General features: G+C 35.1%; 1 protein-coding gene across 3 annotated transcripts in view; it reads right to left on the reverse strand.

Annotated features, from left to right (window-relative positions):
• The window catches only part of CCDC178 (coiled-coil domain containing 178), a 146,329-nt gene extending 134,596 nt beyond the window's left edge, over positions 1-11,733 (reverse strand). For 2 of the 3 annotated variants that reach the window (XR_005563705.1, XR_005563706.1), the window contains exons 1-3: positions 8,662-9,115; positions 8,322-8,416; positions 6,713-6,914 (exon numbers count right to left, since the gene is read on the reverse strand). Coding sequence is in view for 1 of the 3 variants with exons in the window: in XM_039381796.1 (XP_039237730.1) it covers positions 6,713-6,773 (61 nt within the window). In the remaining 2 variants the exon portion in view is untranslated. Of the gene's footprint in view, positions 1-6,712; positions 6,915-8,321; positions 8,417-8,661; positions 9,116-9,306; positions 9,426-11,609 lie in introns of those variants that run through there. The other variant, XM_039381796.1, reaches the window with a different exon arrangement.
• Between the last annotated feature and the right edge of the window lie 11,219 nt (positions 11,734-22,952).

The raw sequence follows: 22,952 nt of genomic DNA on the forward strand, positions 1-22,952 counted from the left end.
GGCAGTGGTGAACAAATTCCTTGTTTTGCTTTGCTTGTCTGTGTGGCTTTTGTTTTTTTCTATCAAACTGTATTTATTTCAACCCATGAGTTTTTTCATTTTTACCCTTCTGCTTCTCCACACCATCCTGGCTCAGAGGAAGTGAGCAAGTGGCTGTGTGGGGCCCAGCTGCCTAGTGGGGTTAAACCACAACAATAAATTATTCATGCTGCTTACTTTCTGTCTTTTTAGAAAGTCTGGCAAGCATGCTGCTGGCCTGTACACAACGAAAATGACCACATTTATTTCTGACAGTAACAACTTCTAGAGTTCAATGTTTTCTTGGCAGAGATGGGTTGATGTGTGGCATAAGATTTTTAGATACGTGCAGACGAGAATCATCTTTGGCAAACAGGCATCCAGTGAGCAGAAGTGAATAACAGCTTTTACAGGTATTCCACCTGTGCTGGTGGTAAGAGTAGCTCTTGTAGTTCACAGTCACATTTGGAAGCATAAAGAGTGTCACAGTGTTCTAGAATCACCCAATAGTCTAGCAGACACAGATGGCCCATCTCTTTGAGGAATATAATGCTGCTGCCAAGAACTTTATGAAATTCCACTGTTTATCCAATAAACATAATTCTCCTCTACAAATGATCAGGGAGTATATTGTGTTCACGGTACTTTGTGTGAGCGGAGTGGATCAGTGTATGGAAACAGACATCCTGAAGCAAGAGAATTGCAATGTCTTCATTTTGAAGAGACATGGCACTAACCTGAGAAGATAAATGGATCTTCAGATAACAGATAGTTTTCTAAAGTCCTCATTTCTTAAAAAAACAAGGCATCCAGTAACAAGAAACTTTTCTTCAGCTCTGTAATTGCTCCTCTACAGCTCTTAGGTAAACTAATGAGGCCAACTCTGCAGTGAATTTGAACGAAAATGATCCTTTAGAAGAAACAGGGAATAGGAGTTACATGGGACAGTCCCTTGAAATGGATGAGAAATTAACATTTACTGAAATGAGGTTACAAAGGACACAAGTTTGCACGTACAACTCAACCATTAGCATTAGTCTTACTTCCTTGAATGAAGCATCAGTGAGCAGGACAGGTTTTTAACTGCGACTGTACATGAGGCACTTTATAACATTAACTCTCTGGAATGTCAGAACAGGGCATGCTGACCCAACTCAGACAGTGCATAGTGCAACTTGAATTATGGAACTGGCATATAAATTCCTAGTGACCCCAGTAGTTCTGAATGAATAAGATGGACCAAATTTCATGACTTACACGAAATTTATATACTCCATAATTACCATGCAGAATTTTGGAAAAACCTACTACGGTCACTCAGATTTATTTAAAAAATGTACTGATGTCTTTCAATTATGCCTGTGAGCCTTCCTCACCTCAAGTGAAAAAGAGCCACTGTATCACTTGCTACTTTGCCAAATAAAACCTGGTATTGAGCCATCGGCATGTGCAGAAAAATTGAGTGCAACCTCCTACCAAATATCAAAGTACTCGGTATTCTTGTTCTTTGGCATAGTTATTCTTGGTGCTGACTCTGTGCATATTCAGCGATAGAAAGGAGAGAATACTCGTCACTGACTGTTTATTAGCAGTGTGCTATTGTTACTATTGTTCCACTTGATAATCCAAGGATCAATTCTTTTCATTGCCTTTTGTATTTCCATAAGTTCCCAATGAACATCACCACATATTTTTGATGCCTAAGAAAATAAAACAAATTTTCTGAAAGATGTTATATAAAAATCATACATAATGTTTAAAAGAAAATATAATTTCAAGATTTGACTGATTCTTGGCAGTTTAAGACATGATGTTTAAAGATGAAATTCCAGGAAAATCAACAGAATGTGTTGTAAAATTTCATAATATAATGAAATGTTAGCAAGAGGGTTTTCATTCTGCTACAAAACTTTGGAGTTCTTTTGAAAAGGTGGCTACTTTCATGGGAAGATAGTGACCTCTGGAGCAGAAAGAAAGAAATAATGTGCAAAGAAGCCACTGAAGTTTCAGTCAGCAATCTGGCAAAATCATAACTGAAACATGTAACAGAGGCTGTGCAAGCCTGGCAGTCACCTTTGTAAAGAAGGAGCCTGAGACAATGCTGACAGTGACTGCAATTTTCAATGTTTTTAATAGTATTGGGACACTCGGTTTGTAACAACTCTCAAATAGAGATATGCACGTCTGTTGTCTCTGCTTTTTAAAATATTACAAATACAAATAGATAAAATAATATAAAATATTTATTATAATCTAGCACATCACTGCTTAAAATAGTTCTCTGGATATTAAAAAAGGGAGTGAATATTAAATAATTGTTTTAATTGCAAAGAAAACTAAGTATCAGCTGCTTTTTTAAGGCTGTGGGAGGAAAACCCAAATCTGAGTAACTAACTACATAAATTGTATTACAATAAAAGCCACAGATAATTTACTCGACAATTAGAAATTCTGTTGAAAGTAAATATATAAATAAGATAAACACAAATATATAAATAGTCATAAATAAATACAGTAACACCAAGTCTATCTTCTTATGATACGCAGAAAAAACTGCTCTGAAAAAAAAAAGTATTTATTCAAAAGAGTCTTTAGAAAAAAATATTTTAAGTCTACTTAGGGAGTTGTATTTTAGTACGTCTCAATATTTGAACTGCATATAACATATTTTAAGGCATTAACAAGAAAAAAGGATATAAAATTAAAAAAGTTATCAACTTGATTTTTAATTAGTATTTCAAACATATCTCATAGCACTGATAGAACTGTGAGCTGTTTCATAGGTTAGAACTAATTCTTGATAATTCTCATACTATTTGTGTAATAGGCAATTAACTTTTTCATTTTAGAAGTGTTTTGACATGACTGTAGAGTTATCCAAATATGAATTGAAAATAACACAAATTAAAAGAGACAATATTATGAATCGCCTACAAAAAACCAGAGACCATTTTAAACTGTAAATATCTTGAAAAAGATATAACACTCTAGAGTTGTTATATAGAAAATATATAGAAAACATAATAATTATCACTAGCATTTGAACTTGAAGAAAAACATTATCCCTCCAGTTTCAGAATCAGTTTTAAGTTATATGGAAATTTGCTTCACTTTGATTATTTAGACTGGCATAATCCACATTAGCATTTATTATCAAAAATAATATATTATTATCAATATTACAATCATTAAATACTATAAACAAATAAATTAGGAAAAATGTACATTAGTACCTAAGAATAATTTAATCTTGCAAACTTTTTTTGACATCTCCATATTCTGAAACACTGATGTCTGTGAGAAATGTGAGCAGAATCTATGCAAATATCAGATATGTGCCTTCCATCTTTCCCATGAAAAATCCCCCATGAAGTCAACTTATAAAGTTAGAATTACATTCCATGTATGCTTAAGAGACATTTATTAAAGACCAAGAGCATTATGCTCCCTGGATTCTGTCTGCACTGAGTGCCTGTATGTAGTGGTATGGGCACACAGTCCACAGTCTTTGCATATTAAATTTACAACAGACTTTGATACTTCCAAAAGACCCTTGTTTTCCAAAAGGTTATGCACCTGTGTAGTGGAAAGGTTCTGAAAGAAACATGCTCATATGATTCGTATTTACCTTTTCATACACCAGTAGCATATCCTTCACAGTTTCACTCTCTAGATTCAGCTTTTCTTCCAGCAGAGGGCTGTGTTTCTTCATGGAGTCTATATCCTCCCGAATCTCTCAGTTGGCTGTTTCTTAAGTATTTGGGTTTGTACCTGTGGCAGCTGACAGCTTTTACTATGAAAATGCCACCGTAGCTCCAAGATATCTTGAACACGCATTTCATATTCCATTAAAAAGGTAATTAGCACAAAAACTGTGAGTTTCTGAATGACAACACAAATACCTAGTGAGATCAGGAAATATGTTATCATAATGCTAAAACTGTGGACTACTTTGAAGGCTGAAAAAGGACATTGGCTACAAAAGATCACCAAATATTGCATTAGGATTAGAACTGTTTTATAAACTCATACTTAATTATCCTAGTATGTAAATCAAGCAAATGTTCAAAGCCAGGGGTGGTTTTGGTTTAAGAAGAAAATGAAAACATCTAGCCTTAAGGCATATCTAGAGGAGGCTATTATGACACAAGAACAGCTTTACCAAGCTTCCTAGCCTCCAGCTATGTTGATGTATGACATATGTTGATGCACAGGAAGCACAGGGCAAGTATAGATCCCACAACCTTTTAATAAGAAAACTGTTTTCAGTTCAGGGACACTTCATGAACTAAACATGGTTTCAAAAAAGCTAAACTAAGGATACAAACTCAAAGCTAACAAACAAAACATATTCATGTTGCCACACAGAAGTATGTCAGTCTTAATTCAGTTTGCTGCATTTAATTTTCTGACTTTAGTATAAATTTCCAATGGGTCTTTACAAGAAAATACGTGACTAGACCATTGGTTGCTGAATAACAACATATATTTTATCTTGCTTAGAAATAAAAAAGCTTATTAGAGATGGTGTTATACAGCAGCTGATGGAAAATTTATTGGTATGAAACTAAGGAAAGTAAAGTAAAATTATCAGATGAGAAAAAAATCAGATAACATCTCAAGAGAAGTAAACTTGGCCATAATTTTGAGAGAGAAGCATATTTTTGCTGATGTAAAAAATACTTCTGAAAGTAGCTGTAGAATATTCAGTGAAGTTCCTCAACAGTTGATAAATTTTGCTATGTTAACAAGACATAAATCACAAATTTGCAAAATTGTAATTTTCTACTAAAAGTTAGAAAGACATTGCATGAACAAGTGGCTTGTCTCCATCGTACAAAATGATGTTGAACATTAAGATGAATAAAATGTGGTTTACACTGAACTTTTGTTCTACTTCAGAGAAGGTAATTTCTGAAGATAGGTTACATCACTGTAATTACCTGAGTGTGCTACAGGACACAGATACAGCAGGAGTTAGTAACAATGGAAATCAAGGTAAGTCTGAAGAAATAACAGGATTCAGTGTCTACTCTGAATAGGTCACACAAACTCTTAATTAATCTCCTGGGTTTGTAATACTTAGATTAGGGATAATTATAATATCCCTGAGGGTCTTTTCTCTTTATCCTCAAATCCACGTTAGCATATTTTTTGTCTTACGAATAATACTATGAAATGTTAAAATCCTGAAAATTACAAATTTACTCCAAGGACATGACACCATACTGACATAGCCCACTGGTAAATCAAGGGAGAAAAAACTGGTCAATTTTCACAGCCAAATTTCATGCTGCTTTATTTTGCTTTAAAAAAATTAAAAATAATACTGTATCATTGCTTATATTAACAGAACTGAAAATGTGCTAATTATATTCTACTATTCTAAACTTTTGATATTTATAGAAAATGCTAAACAGTAAAGAAACAGAAATGCCTAGCAACACAGAAAGATTATTTACAACTGCATTCGCCGTAGGTAGGAACATCAAAAGTAAAGAGTAACACCTCTGCAGCAAAAATCCTGAGCTACTGTGCTGAAGAATGAAGATTATATTATCAACCTTCTCTTACTGCATTTCTTTACTTCTGTAAAACTGACCTTTCAGTTGCCACAGGACTTGCTCCTGAAAGCATTTTCTATCCTGTCAATGATTTTTAGTTCTGATACTTTATCCAATGTCCTCCTCTCTTTTTAAGGCATCTTAAATTGTTCTTATGAGGCAATTGTTTTTAAGAAAAGCAATCTCTGCAAACTGGTAGCACCTTAACACAGGTTTCTAATTTCCAAGTCAAGAGTTAGCCATTGGCTAAAACAAACAAACAAACAAACAAATATTTTTTTCATATATAGTTAAGGATGAGCACTATCTGACATATCACCTTCATGGACTGGGGGAGGAAGCATTTGGGACTGTCTTGCCTTCATTATACACTGATCTTCACTTAATGTTTGCCCATCAGTAAACACAGCTACGGAGACTCTTGCACTGTCACCACACTCTGGACTGTGAGATATTTGTCAAAAACCTCAGGGTGATATGCATCAGAATATGCACTAGAGTATAATCGTGATTTTATATTTGGGAACTTACTGTGATAAATTACACTGTTTTTCTACAAGCCTAAGTTCAGAGAGCACTTGCTTTTGCCCATGAGCCAGAACACAAACAGCAAAGAACACAAACAGCAAACTGCTAAGTAGCTCCTTTCCCCCTCCCCACCCCTTTTTTTTCTTTAATTCTATTGTGTTCATCACAAAAGGTAATAGTAAACATCTCCAAAATCTGGGATTTCAAGGATACTTATCAATGGTTATGTCCATTTCTATTAAATAAATGAGTACTTTGTTCAAATTTATCATGGCTTAATTTTTCTCAAAAGAAATTATTTATTTATTTCTGGTTTACTCTGTAATGTAATTCAAATACATTTTTTTAGAATTATGTTTTGGCTTCTCATTTCTTGCCCCAAACAGAGTATTTGTTATCATCTTAAGTGTCTTCCTTACACTTACGTTATTTCTCAGACATCCCTTTTTTTTTTCCAGATATTTATTCAAGTATACCAGATTCAGAAGAGTAAATATTGTACTCCTATTACAGTAAACACAACTGTAGTCATATCATAATTTTTACTCTTGGTAATGAATTGACTGAAAAATAACAAATATTCTTAGTTTCAATACAAATACCTTTTTGCACATTTGTGAGGAGTTGCTGAAGCCTCCAAAGTGATGTACAATCAATTTTCATGCCGAGCTTTTTCCTTCACTATTTCATCAACTCCAAAGCTTCTTCTCCCTCCTCACGATCAGCCTCCAGCTGCTTAATTAGCTGAGTAACTTCCAATAGCAAAGCTTCTGTTTCCTGCTTCAAAGTTAACGTCTTTGCCATCTTTAAAAATACATTAAAAATATTTTGCATGAAAGCTTAATCATATGCTCTTTAGTCGAACTACATTCTCAACACCAAGTTGGCCTGTTCATAGCAAGCACAACTGGCTAAATTTCTGTCCTTAAAAATACATTATAATTGTTCCTTATGAAGGCTTAAACACACACTCTTAATTCCAGCTTCTTTCTCAGAATAAAGCTAGCCTCTTCACCTCTATCAAGGCAAGCACAACTGGTTACAAACATAACTTTCAGTTATGTTACCTTTCAGTAGCATTTTCCTCCAGCTTATTTCCAGTGCAAAATGCAACAAAAATGTATTAATATACATGGCACAAAATTTTCATCTTTGTCTCTTTGCTTGGGTAAGTAATCATCCAAATAACAGTGCAAGTTCCTAATTGTCTCAAATTTTTCAAGAATACTTACTTAATTTCAATTACTTCACTAAAGCCTTTGGAGGCCTAAGAATATTCAGTATAATATTTCAACAGCACTGTTTTGCTTGTGATAAATGAAATCATCATTCCATTCTGTGAAATATGGCCATCAAAAAAGCCTAGGGTTTTTTTGGGTTTGGGTGGGTTTTTTTGTTTGTTGGTTTGGTTTTTTGTTTGTTTTGTTTTGTTGAGTTTTTTTGATAAAACATTCTTTCAGGTCATCATCCATTGTCCTGATCTATAAAACATGGGAGTTATATCAGCTAGAGTCCAAGACATTTCTGTTTTGATTCCACAGTTAATAATTCCCTAAATTATTTTGATTAAAAAGTGCAAGCATTGAAAACGAGGAAAACGATTTAAAATCTGGAATGAAATTTCAGCCTCATTACTGTCAAGAAAAATTTTATCACACAATTTACTGCAGATGGGATTGCCTCAGGCTAGTAGCAACGCTTAAAAGGTTGCACACTGCTTTAAAAAAAATGCACATAATCTCTTTAATATTTAAAACTTAATTAAAAAATGTATATTCTGACTAAAGACACAAACTGTATAAAACAGAATTCTATGTTGGGGTTATGCTACAAATACCCCATAACAGCAATGCAGTTAGTTGTTTTACAGAAAATAAATGAAAAAAAAATAATTCTAGAATTTTCAACAACCAACATAACTAGTTTAGCTGGTTCGAATCCCAGATGGGTTAAAATACAGTATGGATCTAAATACAGAAATGTAAATTATCTTCTTGCAAATAGGAAGACTTAATAATACTTAATATATAATTTAAAATGTATGTGTCTTTCAGCTTGACAGATGATACACACAGATTTCAAAGGATACTCACATCATTTACATAAGACATGGAGCAGGGAACAAGCGACCACTATTACAAATGCAAAGCACATATTAAAAGAGGATAAGTAACTTTTATCATACAGCTGAGTATTATGAAATATTTTTACCTTCATAAGTTACATCAGCTTCTTTAAAATCCAGCTTAGGGGATAATGATGACCAGATATCTTCAACAGAGTCAGCACTGAACTGTTTTGTTATCCTGTGGGTAAAAACCCCATCACAAAAAAATTTAGACTGAATTTAAATTAGCTTTGTTAAATAAACATTACTTTCACTAAGTCAAAATTTCCTTTCCTAAATCTTAGACATTTAGATGCTGGTTAATTAAATGGAATAATTGCAAGTCTTATGAAAGAATTATTAATATCACAATTCTCATACAGATGCATTTCATATTTCTTTACAGAAATACAAGAAACAGATTTCTTTACATTTTGTACTTACACAGATTTTCAGTTTTTGTCCTCATACCAAGAATTTGCCAAAGAGAAACTGTTGTAGAAAAGCTGTTATTCTTTCCAAGTTCTAAACATGCAGGAGCAATATGTGCTGTACTTTTCAGACTCTTCTAAGCAGCAGAAGCATCTAATGCTTTATCTGTGCAGAAACAGATACCTTGCACAGCACATCAGATATAGTTTTAGTTTTATCAGTTTAAGGGAAGTCATCAGTTTAGGGTCAACAATAAAGAAACAAGATTTTTTTAGATATTTGAAAAAAATACAGTCAAGGCATAAGGCTTAAATAGGATTCGAACAGATAAGCATTTGAAATCTGAGAGACCCAAAAGCAGAGAAGAGGAGGGCTTTGTTGAAATGAGATCAGGACAAAATTAATCTGCAAGGGAGAAGGGGAAAGAAGTAGCACAAGAAATCAAAGAAGAACACAAGCAAATCATAGCTCTCATGAAAACTTAAGGGGATCATTAGCCTATTGGAGCTGAAAACAAGGGAAGGAAAGACAACTACCACCCTCTTATGTCCACATGTGCAGCTTAAAGGGCACATGCAGATCCTTCATATGCAGCTAAGATGAAATGGAACCTGTGGTCACTGTTACATCACACATACAAGCATAACTTGAACATACCTATATTTGAAAGAACTCCACTTGGAGGAACTCCACAAAATAGTCCATTTGCCATGAAGAAACAACAGTCAACAAGTCTATGCCAAAACCAGACCAAGAGAAATACTATTGAAGTCTTCCTAGATCAACACAAAATACATCAAAAGTACAGGGAATAGGAAAAAAGAAAATCTGAACAGTGATGGAAAATAGGAAGCATTGGACAGGAAAACTGGGACCTGAAGAGATATCAAATTAGATACAGAAGCAGGAGTTTGATAAACAGGAATTGGATAAGTAGGCAAACACAGAATAAATCAGTAGGTGTATCTTACATGAAGTAAAAGTATGCAGGGAAATACATGATTTGTTGAGCAAAACAGTCAGGACAACAAGCTCAGTGCACGAGGTACAAAGATTAAAAGAGGAGTTTGAAGAGGAGAATCTAACTAGAACTATGTCATAAAGTACCCTGCATCAAGAAAAATTAAAATCACAGACTCAGACTTATTTTGTGTGCTTTCTGAGAACCTGGGTTTTAAATATACTTGCATGGTATTGTATTGCATTGTATTGTATCCTAGGCTTAGGAAAAAAATAAGTAAAATTTAGAAAAAACCTGCATGAGTTTTTAGTTTTAAAATTACATTTTAAATTTGCATTTTTAAATTAATTTTAATTTTATAACGTTTATAAACTCTGTATATATTCCAGATACCTGCAGTATCTACAAAAAAAAAGCCCAAATCTTCAACTTGCTATTTTTCATTTAGGATCTATGTTCTATTTTGATTTTAACAAGCATCCTCTCTCGCTCTCTAACTTTAAAGATACATAGTTATAAACACTGGAGTATTATTCAAGGGAATTTCGTCACTCAAATGCGAAAAGGTTTTTTGAACTAACCATAAATCGCTAGCAAACTACCCTGAAAACACAAAAATTATGCATTTAATAGTGGTATGAAGTATAGGAAAATCAGGAAAGAAAAAGATTTTAAAATCTTGGTTTTTTTTCCCCATCTTATTACAGCATGTGATGAAGAAATGGCCATTTCATTCAAACTTTTTTCCTACTCCCTTTCTTAATTACTTGTCTCCCTTTGTTTTGCCAAGCTGAAATGAGGGTAAATTGATGTCACCATCCAAAGGCCTTAGACTATTTTGAATCTTTGTATATTTAGTAACAAGAACTTAGAAAAGATGCGGAAAATATGCACGAGACTTACAGAAACAAGCTAACATTAAAATTAATAAACATCTGGACATGTCAATGCTTATCCAATTCATGTAGATTGATGACAAAAATATGACATTGAAATAATTTCACTGTTTTCAGATCATAGTAAATAAAGGTGAATGAGGCAATATAAATTTTCAAATCAAATTAATGTCTATACTGTAAATTAAGATGTGACTGTAGTTCATGTACCTTGGATTCTTCTAACATCTCTGTTGCAGCTGCAGAAATTTCCCTGCAGAGTATTTAACAGCATTTGTGGAATACTAATCTAAGACAGCTTTCCTGATGTGCTGCTATGATGACATTACTGCCAGTATTGCAGATAAATTATTTAAATATAACTTGTCTGTGCGGGCAGCTATCAGATCTTCTTGCTGCAGTGTAGACATATGCAAAATTTATTAACATTTGGAAAACACTTTTCCAGTAAAAGTGAATTATTTAACTTATACTAATCATGTTCTCAGAGGAGCTAATGGGAAGCTTCTACAATGATATATATAGGGCTGTTTCTTCACCTACCTACCCATTTTTTTAACTTGCCTTTATTCTTGCTTCTATTAACTTGTGCGAATCTGTATAGACTAAGAAAACATCATGTACCGCTAGAGAAAGAACCACAACATTTTCATGTCTTTCCAAATTAAAGAAACTTTTCAATCAAGGAGTTGTTAAGTACTGCTCATGAAAAAACATTTCTTGCTGTAAATGACAAAAAATGGCACACAGCTCCATTTGACTATCTACTCAAGATTAGTAACCAAAACTATTTTGCAGATGATATCACTGAGTCAGTTTGACTCTGAATCATCATACATGAATATATTAATCTTTATGATGCATGGATATTACATTATGATATTGTGCTATATTAATTGTAATAAGATAGTTCCATTTGCCAATACTTTTAAGTACATTAAAAACATCTCATGACCAGTAAATTAAATTCTGGGGCACTATTTTGGGGAGTACATAAGACATGAAGCTAAAAATTTTATAAAAATCAACATAGTAACCATAATTAACTATATATGTTCCTATGAAGAGAAAAAGGAATTGGCCATTTTCAACCATAAATGTACCTGTTAAAAGCATTTTTCCTCCTTTAATTCTAACTCTTGAATTTGATGCATAATTTTGTTAATACAGGCTGATGGAGTATTTACAAAAGCACAGCTATGTCACCTTGTGGTGATCCACTTGTTCTTGTCTGGAGAAAGAAAGAGAACACAGAAGGTTCCTAAACATTCAGGCTGATATCAGATTTTCTCATACCTGGTCTTCTTCCTTTAATTTGCAAATTTGTTAGCTTTGGTCTTGAAATTGTCTACCAGAGAATGTAACAGCTACATCTATTACTACGCACACAATTTGCTCAAAAACTTATCCTTTTTTAATACAATCTCAAACACAAGTCATCATCATGGCTAGGCTTCGCGAACGAAGATTTGGGAAGGCTCTATCCACATTTGCTGCAGGCACGCTGGTGGCTTATGAGGCCAATACGTGACAGACAAATCCGATTGCAAAAGGCACAGCAGAAAGACTCCTTAGATGGTGTATTCTGCAATACACGGTTCTTTCTGCGTTGCCTTTTTTCCTCGAGGGTGATCCTGCGTGTGTTCTCAAAGGAGACAGCTGCGTTATAGATGGTGTGTCTCCAGGCCTCCCGATTTGAGGCCAGAGTAGACCAGTTATGGTGATCAATATGGCCAAGGCTGAGATGTTGTTTCAGGGAGTCCTTGTATCTTTTCTTCGGGGCTCCTCTCATGCGGCAGCCAGTGGCAAGTTCACCGTAAAGCAAGATCTTAGGGAAGGCGGTGGTCCTTCATCCTGGAGACGTGCCCTGCCCAACGCAGCTGTGTTCTCATCAGCATGGCCTCGATACTTGTGATAGCTGCTTGCTCTAGAACAGATGTGTTGGTCACATAGTCTGACCAGTGGATGTTTAGGATTGTACGGAGGCAGCGTTGATGGAAGCGTTCTAAGAGACGCAGGTGGTGGCGGTAGATGACCCATGATTCAGATCCATATAAGAGAGTAGACAACACTATGGCTTTGTAAACACTGATCTTGGTGCTTTTCTTCAAGTGTTTATTACGCCATACTCTTTTATGGAGTTTTCCAAAAGCACTATATGCCTTTGCTAATCTGTTGTCTATCTCTCCGTCAATCTTACCATCTGAGGAGATGAGGCTACCGAGGTAATTAAACTGTTGGACTGATTTGAGCTCTGATTGACCAATGGTGATGTGGGGATGATGGGGGACATCCTGAGGTGCAGGCTGATGGAGGACCTCTGTCTTCTTTAAGCTGACCTCCAGCCCAAAGAGCTCAGCAGCATCTGCAAAGCAGGATGTTAAACGCTGCAGGGCTGCTTCTGTGTGGGCAACAAGGGCGGCGTCATCAGCATAAAGCAGCTCCCGGACAAGATGGTTTAAGGTCTTAGTGTGGGCCTTCAGACACCTTAGATTGAATAGACTTCCATCAGTACGGTATCGAATGTAGATACCGTCCTGATCATTGAGGTCTGCTGTGGCCCTTTGGAGCATCATGCTAAAGAAGACGGTGAATAGGGTAGGAGCGAGAACGCAGCCTTGTTTCACACCATTCTTAATTAAAAAGGGCTCAGAAAGTGTGTTGCCATATCTGACTTGGCCATGCTGATCCTCATGGAGTGAGATAATCATTTTGAGGAATTTAGGGGGACAACCTAAACGTTCCAAAATCTGCCACAGACCTTTTCTGCTCACAGTGTCAAAAGCCTTGGTGAGGTCGACAAAGGTTACATAGAGACCTTTGTTCTGTTCCCTACACTTCTCTTGCAGTTGTCTGAGGACAAATACCATGTCTGTGGTGCTCCTGTTGGCTCTGAAACCACACTGACTTTCAGGAAGGATACCTTCTGCTATAGTGGGTATTAGTCTGTTCAAGAGTATTCTTGCCAGGATTTTGCCAGCAATGGAGAGCAGAGTAATACCACGATAGTTTGAGCAGTCAGATTTAATTCCTTTCTTCTTATACAAGGTGATGATGACTGCATCACGAAGGTCAGATGGTAGTTCGCCGAGTTCCCAACAGCGCACCACGAACTCATGGAATTTGGTGTGGAGTGCAGGGCCCCCATGTTTCCAGATTTCAGGTGGAATTCCATCAATCCCAGCTGCCTTGCCGATTTTCACCTGCTGTATGGCCTTGAGGGTTTCTCCTAAAGTGGGGGCAGTATCCAATTCATACTTTACTGGTTGTTGTGTGATGGACTGAATTGCTGAGTCTTGGACTGTGCGGTTGGTACTGAATAGAGTCTGAAAGTGTTCAGACCATCGATTCAGAATGGAGGTTTTATCTGTCAGAAGTGTTTGACCATCAGCGCTGAGTAGAGGGCTTTGTACCTGGTATGTAGGCCCGTATGCTGTTTTCAAGGCCTCATAGAAACCTCTGTGATCACCTGTATCTGCGCATAATTGAGTTTTTTCAGCTAGATCAATCCACCATTTGTTCTGGATGTCACGGAGTTTCTGTTGGAGCTTGCTGCACGCAAGACGAAAGGCTGTTTTTCTTGCGTGACAGGATGGCAGTGCAAGGTGTGCTTGGTGGGCGGTTCTCTTCTTCCTCAACAAGTCTTGGATTTCTTGGTTGTCAAACACAAGTAAGAAGATGAAAAAAAAAAAAAAAAAAAATGCTTAGGGAATATGAAGGAATATTTTCAAAGTCATGAGATACAATAAAGAGAGTATGGGTCAAAATACAATTTACTACAACTAATTTTACATAATTAGTCCCAAATGAATCCATTTTTATGATTTTACATTAGTCCTCAGCAAGGATGCTGTTCTAACAAAAAAAATATCACAACCCAAAAAGTCAAAGGTGACAGCTACTATAGAAACACCCAGAGCAAAATCGAAAAGGTCACAAGGCCTTAGAGATAAGCTTAGACTACTCTTATGTACACAATACTTAGTTCCAGCAAATGTTTGCTTCAACCTTATGAAGGGGTGAAGTTCAGGAACAGTAATTCCCGTGATGGGAATTTAAAGTTACATGACATAAACGAACTGTTTTACGAGAACATGCGGATTTCACAATTATGTTTTCTTTAAACTCTGTTAGCCTTATAACTACATAAATAAATGATTCTGTGTCACACTACTGAATGTTAACTATTGAATTAATACACAGAACAGGAATCTGATTGCAGAGGTGTCAGGAACGAGAACAAGATACTGAAACCTAGCAGTAGAGCTATTAAAAAATCTAAGAAGCTGTCCTACAAACATGAAATGTTAACCTAATTAAGTTTGAGGGGATACAATGCTTCAATGTGCCCTGGAGATGAACCAAAAATAACAATAATAGGGATTAAACAGCAAAAGAGAACCAGATAACCTTCATATATGTGGATTTTGGGGGGTTGTTTTTGTTTGTTTTGTTTTTTTTTTAAATTAATCTCTGTATTTTAACTGAAGTGTCAGCTTAAAACATTAAAAGTTTTTATGTTACATAAGGCTCTTTTAACTTAACTTTATCGTAAACAGCCTTACTGGAATAGAACAGGTGGTTTGCAATATTTTGTTTGAAAAGACAGCCCACTAAAATGGATAACAAAACCTACTTCATAGAATCTTGCTCTGCCTGTTTAGAGAGCCAGAAACCTTCACAGGATGCCTCCACAGCACAATCCTAACAAAGCATTTATAGACTTCATATCTTTCTTATACTCTGAAGCCCAACACAGAAGTTCAGATTTTAGGACCAAAATAAATTTCATTTAGTTGCTTCTACTGTTATGTAATTATATTTATTCTGTTTACATCACTAATGAGACTAACAATACAGTCATTTAAAAAAGAAAGGAAATTTTTGAGAGCCTTTAATTAAAAAACATTATTCTTTTACTGCTTTGGTCTTCCTCGGTAAATGCAAGAATTTTACATGCAAGTCTTCTAATCCTTTTATAAAAGCAAGCTAGAAATATAAAGTGGAATACATCAGTGATATGTAACAGAGGTATTTTTAAAGGTTAGCAAATCCATTTTCCCTTGTCCTTCTAAGGGAAAAGCAGCAACTAAACAATTGATGTCACTGCAAATCACAGACTGGATCCTATTTAAGTAATGAAATTACAGTTAAAAAACAAATAAAAATAAAACAATGCAATGTCAACCTATGTGACCTGGCTTTTTAAATTATAGATGCTATTTAGGATCCTATGATGACAGTTGTAACCAACAGTGACTGGAAAAACATGAAAACAAAATGGATAACATATGAGATGAATTTTAATTAAGAAACTGTTGGTGGAAGGGAAATTCACCTTTCAGTGTCTGAAACATTGTCATCTCACTGGACAGGAGACATGTAAGAGTGGAAAAAAATCCACTTATTTCCATGTAAACATATAACTGAGATTTACTACAATAAAAACTCCCAAGATTATTTATTCGTAATTTGCATAATTCAGAAAATAACACTAAGATGAAGGCTAGGTAGTTAAGTCTCAGGACCACAAACTGAGGTAATTTACCAGAATACTCCATCACCCTTCCAGGTGGACTGCTTCTGGATGGTGCAATCGGCATATTAGAGGTCCCCAGTAAATTGTGGTTTCCAACTGTTGTCAACCTACAAAAACTAACTAGTAAAAAAGACCCCCCTCCCCCCATACCTATATTATGGTCTTCATCAACATAAAATACTGAAAACAAATATCAGACAGATTATAGATTTTAGTATTCCATATTTTTGCAAGTAGTACTATGAAAATATATATATATACACATATATATATTCCAACTCTGAAACGGAAAATAGTTGCTTAAGGGTCCAACTGGATGGACAGTCAGAGAAAAAAAAGAGCAAGATCAAAATATGCACTTCACATTTTCTACACCTCAATTTATGGGTCGATCAAAGTCAAACTCAAGTCTGTTCCAAAGAAATGTTAGAAGAATGTAAGAGTACCGAGCTTGCCAAAAGAAATGCTGAATCCGTGGCTGATCTCTTACATGCACTTCCAGGTACTGCAATGCAGACAGAACTGTTGTTCTGTTACCATAACAAACTAACTGACTTGGAAACTCTCAGCAATACCAAGAAAGCCTTTCAAACTAAATTTGTGGAAAAGGTATTTTTAAATTAAATTTATAATACGTATAACAAAGTTTAGAGTCACCATATTTTCAACTATGCAACTCTCCTCAGGAAATGTATGGGAAATGCATTACATGAATCATTCTTGCATGTCATTTGCACATTAATGCTTTTTTTCAAGTTTGGTGGCTTTTTAAATTCTATGAAACAATTATTTTCAATGGTAGGATTCACTGTTGTTGAAAGAAATACGTCGATTTGGCAAGCAGGAATTTTCTACTGACATCATCTGTGACAGGATGTCAGCTTCTTGGACACTGCAAAATGAAATTGTAATCTCCTAAAGGCTCATCCTGACAGATGGACCAACAAGGCTCCAACAAGGAATACAAAAGAATGTGAAACTCTTAGTAAGTAAAAAAAAAAAAAAAAACCAACAAAAAAACCAGAAGTATTGACAGAATAGCTCTAGAGAATGAAGAAAGATGAGAAAAATACTACATAAGAAAGGATGAAATCCAGAAGAAAAGTTTAAGAAACAGTTTCAATTTGTTGTTGCTTGTATAGCCAGTAATATATTCAGATCAAGGTACAAACAGATGTAGCACTAAACCTGCATTATATGGGAAAACTGTCGTTTAAACATGTCTTAAAATGGCTTTTTGTGGTCTCTTTGCAAACACATGCTTCTTCTTCCCAACACCCCCCACAGCAAGTGTTATCCCATGCAGGAATGTCCTGGGAAGATGTCCTAAGGTGTTCTCATTGGACCTTGTTAACCTCTTCCTGTGATTGGGTGTTCCTGTAAGCCCCTTGAGACTTCTAATTGGTTACTCTGTGAGTCCTCCTAACCCTATAAATGTAACCCCCCCAACAATAAACTCGCTCTTGCCTCCTCTCCGTGCTCGTGTGCTGTCTCTGTGCCTGCCATGAGACCACGTGGATGGAAGGAGGGGAAAGTACCTCTCCCCTCCAGGCTCAGGACCTGAAGAAACCCCTGGTGCTGGAGTTCCCTTTCCCTATCCACCTCAAGCCGTTGGAAATGGCTCCTCAGATGGAAATGGAACTAGAACTGGGCCGCCCCACACCATGGGGGGAAAGGGATCCAGACAGACTATTATCTGATATGCTAGCATGTGTTAAGAAAAAGGTGAGAACATCACTAGTCTTTGAAGCAATCAGTTACACAACACAATAATGCATTCCCCTGCACATAATAACCCACTTAAAAAAAAAAACAGTGGACAAATATCCAGTTGATGACAAAAGAATCATTTCAATCTGAGGAATGAAAAAAAGTTAGTCAGCACATAGTTCATTTAGTATCTGTTGACAATCTTAGCGTCAATGCATACAAATATTCACAGAATCACAGAATATGCTGAGTTGGAAGGGGCCAAAAGGATTATTGCTCTTAGCCCTGCACAGGATAACCCCAAGAGTCACACCATGTGCCTGAGAGCTGAGAGCATATTGCACTATTTATGATCACAGCTGTAGCCATAAAAATAAAAATAAATTAAAAAATTCTATTGTCTTACACAGAAAAAATAAGCCAAATCCAGTGAGATAGCACTCACAATTCTGTAATATATACCTCTGACCATAGGAAAGTGTTATTCTGCACTAACTGCTTTACAGAATTCAAACTAACCAACATTCTGACAAAAATAACGAGTACATTAGTCATATTACTACAGTATAATTCCTAAAAGTCATTCTGTGTAATTCCATAAAGAAAAAGAAAAAAAATTATTGTGAATCTTTCATCAGAGATGCATGTTTATATATTTATCAAAATATATGTACCTTATATATTATTAAATATGAATATAACTAAAGCAAACGCATACAACATTTTAATTACCCTCTTGATACTTTATTATGAAAGAAATAATTTGTCAGCTGCTAAAAATAGATTTCTAATACCAACATCTCAAACAGAAGGATGAGAAACTAACATAATTTTTATTAAAAAAAAATCCTTGATAATATTTTTCAATAAAAGAAACCAGAATTCAGATATTAGTACTTCTATCCACCTAAGTTAATGCTACTATTTCTCATCATAAATACCAATTCTCAGGCAGAGACTTGGGATATTCCTAAATATGCTCAATAAAAGTTTATTCTGTAAGAACCTTTTTCACACCAACTCCCATACTTACCTCTTCACCAAAAGTCTAATTCCTCATGAAGTAAACTAAGTGCAAATTGAGATTATCTACCTCATAAGAACAATAGATATGGCCAAATATTTGTTTAAAATGTTCTCATCAATCTCTGCTCCACTGTGACTATGGCATTTGTGTCAGAATTTTTCCTCCTTCCACAAAATGCAGTCAGCCTAAATAAAAATTATAACCTAGTCATAGTTAAAAGAAGCTAACATCCCAAGAACAATCTTCACTTTATCATTTCCTGACCTCCAAATGTTCCCTTTCTGAAAATACAGCATTTTATCATGTGGTTTTAGGTTCCTAGAATTTCTTGTGCAATTTCTGCCTGTCCTCAAGTGATGCAGTGAATCATTTTAAACAGCCCAGGTTTACTTCAGAATACACAGAAAGGGATTGATATCCCTGAAATTATTCCCCCAAACTACATTTCGTGCAGATATTCCAATATAGTACTTGGTGTTGTTTAAATAGTAATTTTAAGGATTAAAAATCTGTTATAGTGATAGTCTGGCCTCCCACTTGAAAACAAGGCTTCATGTAGAACTTTACAGGGTTTAATATAAACCACCAACTCTAACAGAACTATAAGAATTGCTACTAAAATCAGCAAAAGACAGGAAAAAGTCCTTAGGTTCTTTGTTGTGCTTTATTCCTATCACGGGAACAAGATCCCAAGAACTAGTTCCTTATACCAGCCACTTTAATCTTTAAGAAGGCAATGAAGATCCAATAATGTACTCTCACAAACTTCTAATGATATTCAAAACTAAAAATATTATAGTTGAGCTCTAACTGCTATCATATAAATACTTCAAATAGGTCCGTATCAAAATCAATTTGATTTTTTTTCAGTATTCCACTATTCTTGTGGTTCTTTCCAGCTAGACAGTCTGCACCTCAGTAAACTTAATCCCTATTCTTTTTCCATACACCTTAGTGCAACTCTGAACTCCAAACAAACCAATCAACCCACATACAATTACACAGGATAAAAGTCAAGGACACAGGAAATTTTTAATATATAAGGCAATTAAATGCAGGTATTCTGTGCCATAGTCATGAATGATTCACTTGGTCTTTCTCTCTACATGTTCTCGAGTTCCACCTTTCTGACATGAATCAGAAAAGATGACTTATACTTCTACCAAGTTGTATTGAGAAAATAAATACCTTAAGACTAAGAGCACATTCTGTGACATGAGTTCATAAAAACGTAACTATCTCTGACTAAAGATGCTACTTAATTTTCTGTTTCAGTGTCCCTCCTCACACATTCCAAGGCCAGAAACCAGACAACTATTCTCTTCCTCACTCCTGAGGGGCCAAAGAGACCTCACAGTAGCAGGAGTAATCTCCCTGATCATGCAGAAAAATTTAATCTAATTGTCAGATATTAGCATCCAAGCTGCTATTACCACAAGAATCATCCAAATATATTTTAAAGATTATTAGTAGCAATGTTCATGCTACTAAGCATGTTAGTTATTTGATCTATCCCCTTACACATAATTCAAATATCATGTAGTATAGCACAATATTTTTGAAAAGGTTATTAAATCTTAAATCTAACATCTTCTATTCTGTTGTATATGCCTAAATGAAATACAGTGAATTTTTGTTACCATAGTAACCACAGAACTGAAGAAATTTAGTTTTGGCATAATTGCTGCATATGTTCATACAAATCACTTCTGAGCATTAGAAATGAAGACAGTTCTTAACTCCATTTTTTAAAAATAGAGTAATGAAGAAACAAAAAAAGAGCTCAAGTATTTATAGACATAACACAACATATTCTTGTTTAATTCACTCATTCGCTTTTCTTTTATAATTACAGTATATTTTCTTGCATTCTATTAAACCATTAGTTAAGTACTGCTTAAGTTATCTTTTTATATTGATAATTAAGCCAGTTCTGTTGTTGTCATTAAATTCAAATTATTATTTTAGAATAATAAATATATTATTAGTCAAACATCCAGAAACAGCTAAAGAAACTTCAACAAAAATAAACACAGCCAACAGCCTGGGACACATTTTGGTTTTATCATTTGCAATGAGGTTCACATTGAATAAAGACAAATTTATTTGTGTCTTTAGTTTCAAGAAAGAGTGGAAAAGGAAAAAGCACTCTAGGCATGCTGAAACTCAGTCTTAGAACAGCACAATTTTCTCAGCAGCATTACAAAATATTTATTCAGCAGGAACAAACTAACCAAATTCAATCAGCCCACGAATTATCTACAAATTCCTCTCCACTTCCTTATCAGATCCCAGAATGAATCTTAAACGTCTCAAAAAAATCCCAAATCCAAAACAAACCCACAACCCCATGGGATAGAACAACAGTAGGACAATGGGATTCCTAAGTTTTTACTTCAACACTAGAATTCTTTCATCCTTTCCCTTGTCTAGCTTTGTTTGTTCAATAATTTAGTACTGATTGTATTGTTTCAGAGTTACCTTATACTTACCAAGTTTATTATCATCAGTACGTTTCATTTTAATCTTCAGAAATACAAACAGGCATTCAGAAAGAGTTTGGTAATACAGAACACATAAGCAGACAAATACATCATAGTTAAAATCAACACAGATCATCTCTGCTTGAAAGCTTTAAGTCTTGGAAACTTAAGTTCTTTCTTAAGCTGTGATACACTGAACAAAAACCCACAATCATCCAATACACTGCAACAAAGAAATGCAAAGGAGAAGTCCAAGAATTTGTTTAGCACACAGTATAATGCTTCTAACTTGAAATACCCACAGTATAGTTTTCAGTTTACCTTATCTCCTCAGACTGTCCTGGCATGAATAGATCATCAAAGTATTAACGAACTGTGGAACTGAGCCACACAAATTTTGAAGTATATAACAGGTTCTCAAAAAAATTATAATAAAACAAGAAAGATGGACTAATGAAATTTCATAGTAATCACTATTTTTAATGAGATGGCCTCACTGATGTTGCAAATAACAGAGAAACAACACTAAAACCACTTTATAGCATTCCCATGACCATTAGAATCAGTGAGGTCTGGTTTTTCATTGATATATGTGCAACATTCCCTCACAGAAGCCCAGCTCCCTTCTGTGTCACTGAGTCTGACCAATCTATCTTCCTTTGATATTCTCTTCTGGGCATGTTGCATGGGACTGTTTTGGAGCTTGGCTGGCTATCCAAGACATGTTTCAACCAGTCAGCTGACTGTTACCCTACAGAATATGTAAATGGCTAATTTATAACTTCTTTCTTTCAGATAAGGAAATAATTTTGGTCTGCCAATTTTCACGAAACTTGGAAGAACTTAACATCTTTGAGGCTCCTAGCCATCTGTCAAATCTGGAATAGACAAAAGCTACTGGAGTACAGGCACTGGCAGACCATATACATTGACAGCATATACTTTGTTTTCTTTAATACACAAAACCCCCCACCTCTCTACTTGGAGGGTCCCTACAGTGACTGCCTTCATTTACTTCATAATCTTTCTACCAAACTGTGTTTTGTAGGGTTCTTAAACTTCACTATTTTATAAGTAAAACATATACAGGTGAAAAAGAAAAAGAGGAGATCTTGTACATACATACTAGAGAACAATACAGAAAAAAGACAAAAACAAGTGAGAGAACAGAATATGAAGGTGTTGGCAATAGTAAAGAAAAGCAGGTGGGATAGTGCATTCAAGGAATTAAAGGTGCTTGCAAGCAAAGTTAGAAAACACATATTACACAGTAGGGAAAAGGACTAAGTAAAAAAAATACAAAGGTGACAAAGTAAATGTGAGCTAAATGAAAAAAAAAGAGAGAAACTGACAAAGTGACAATCCACATGAAAATGACAAAGGATCTGAAACGAAAAAAAGAAATTGATTATTTAATTAAGCTTTCAGAAAGTTCCATGATAGAGCAGAAGGGGTCCAACTAGGTCGAGAAATTATTTTCTCTTTAATGATGACAGAAGCATAGAAGGAGGTGAAAACAGATTCTATTTGCAAAATAATGCCTCAATGAATTGGAAGATCCAAGGCAATTTCAACTAAATCTAAACCATTTCTGACAGATTCAAATCTGTTTTAAAATCTTTTAGTCACAGTTGCTACAAGATGTCTAGGCAAAATTAAACCAAACTTAACCATCTTTGTCATTAGT

The sequence above is a fragment of the Pipra filicauda genome, unplaced genomic scaffold (genome assembly GCF_003945595.2).
Source record: "Pipra filicauda isolate LSUMZ 115617 unplaced genomic scaffold, ASM394559v2 scaffold240_size1633699_pilon, whole genome shotgun sequence".
Lineage (NCBI taxonomy): Eukaryota > Metazoa > Chordata > Aves > Passeriformes > Pipridae > Pipra > Pipra filicauda.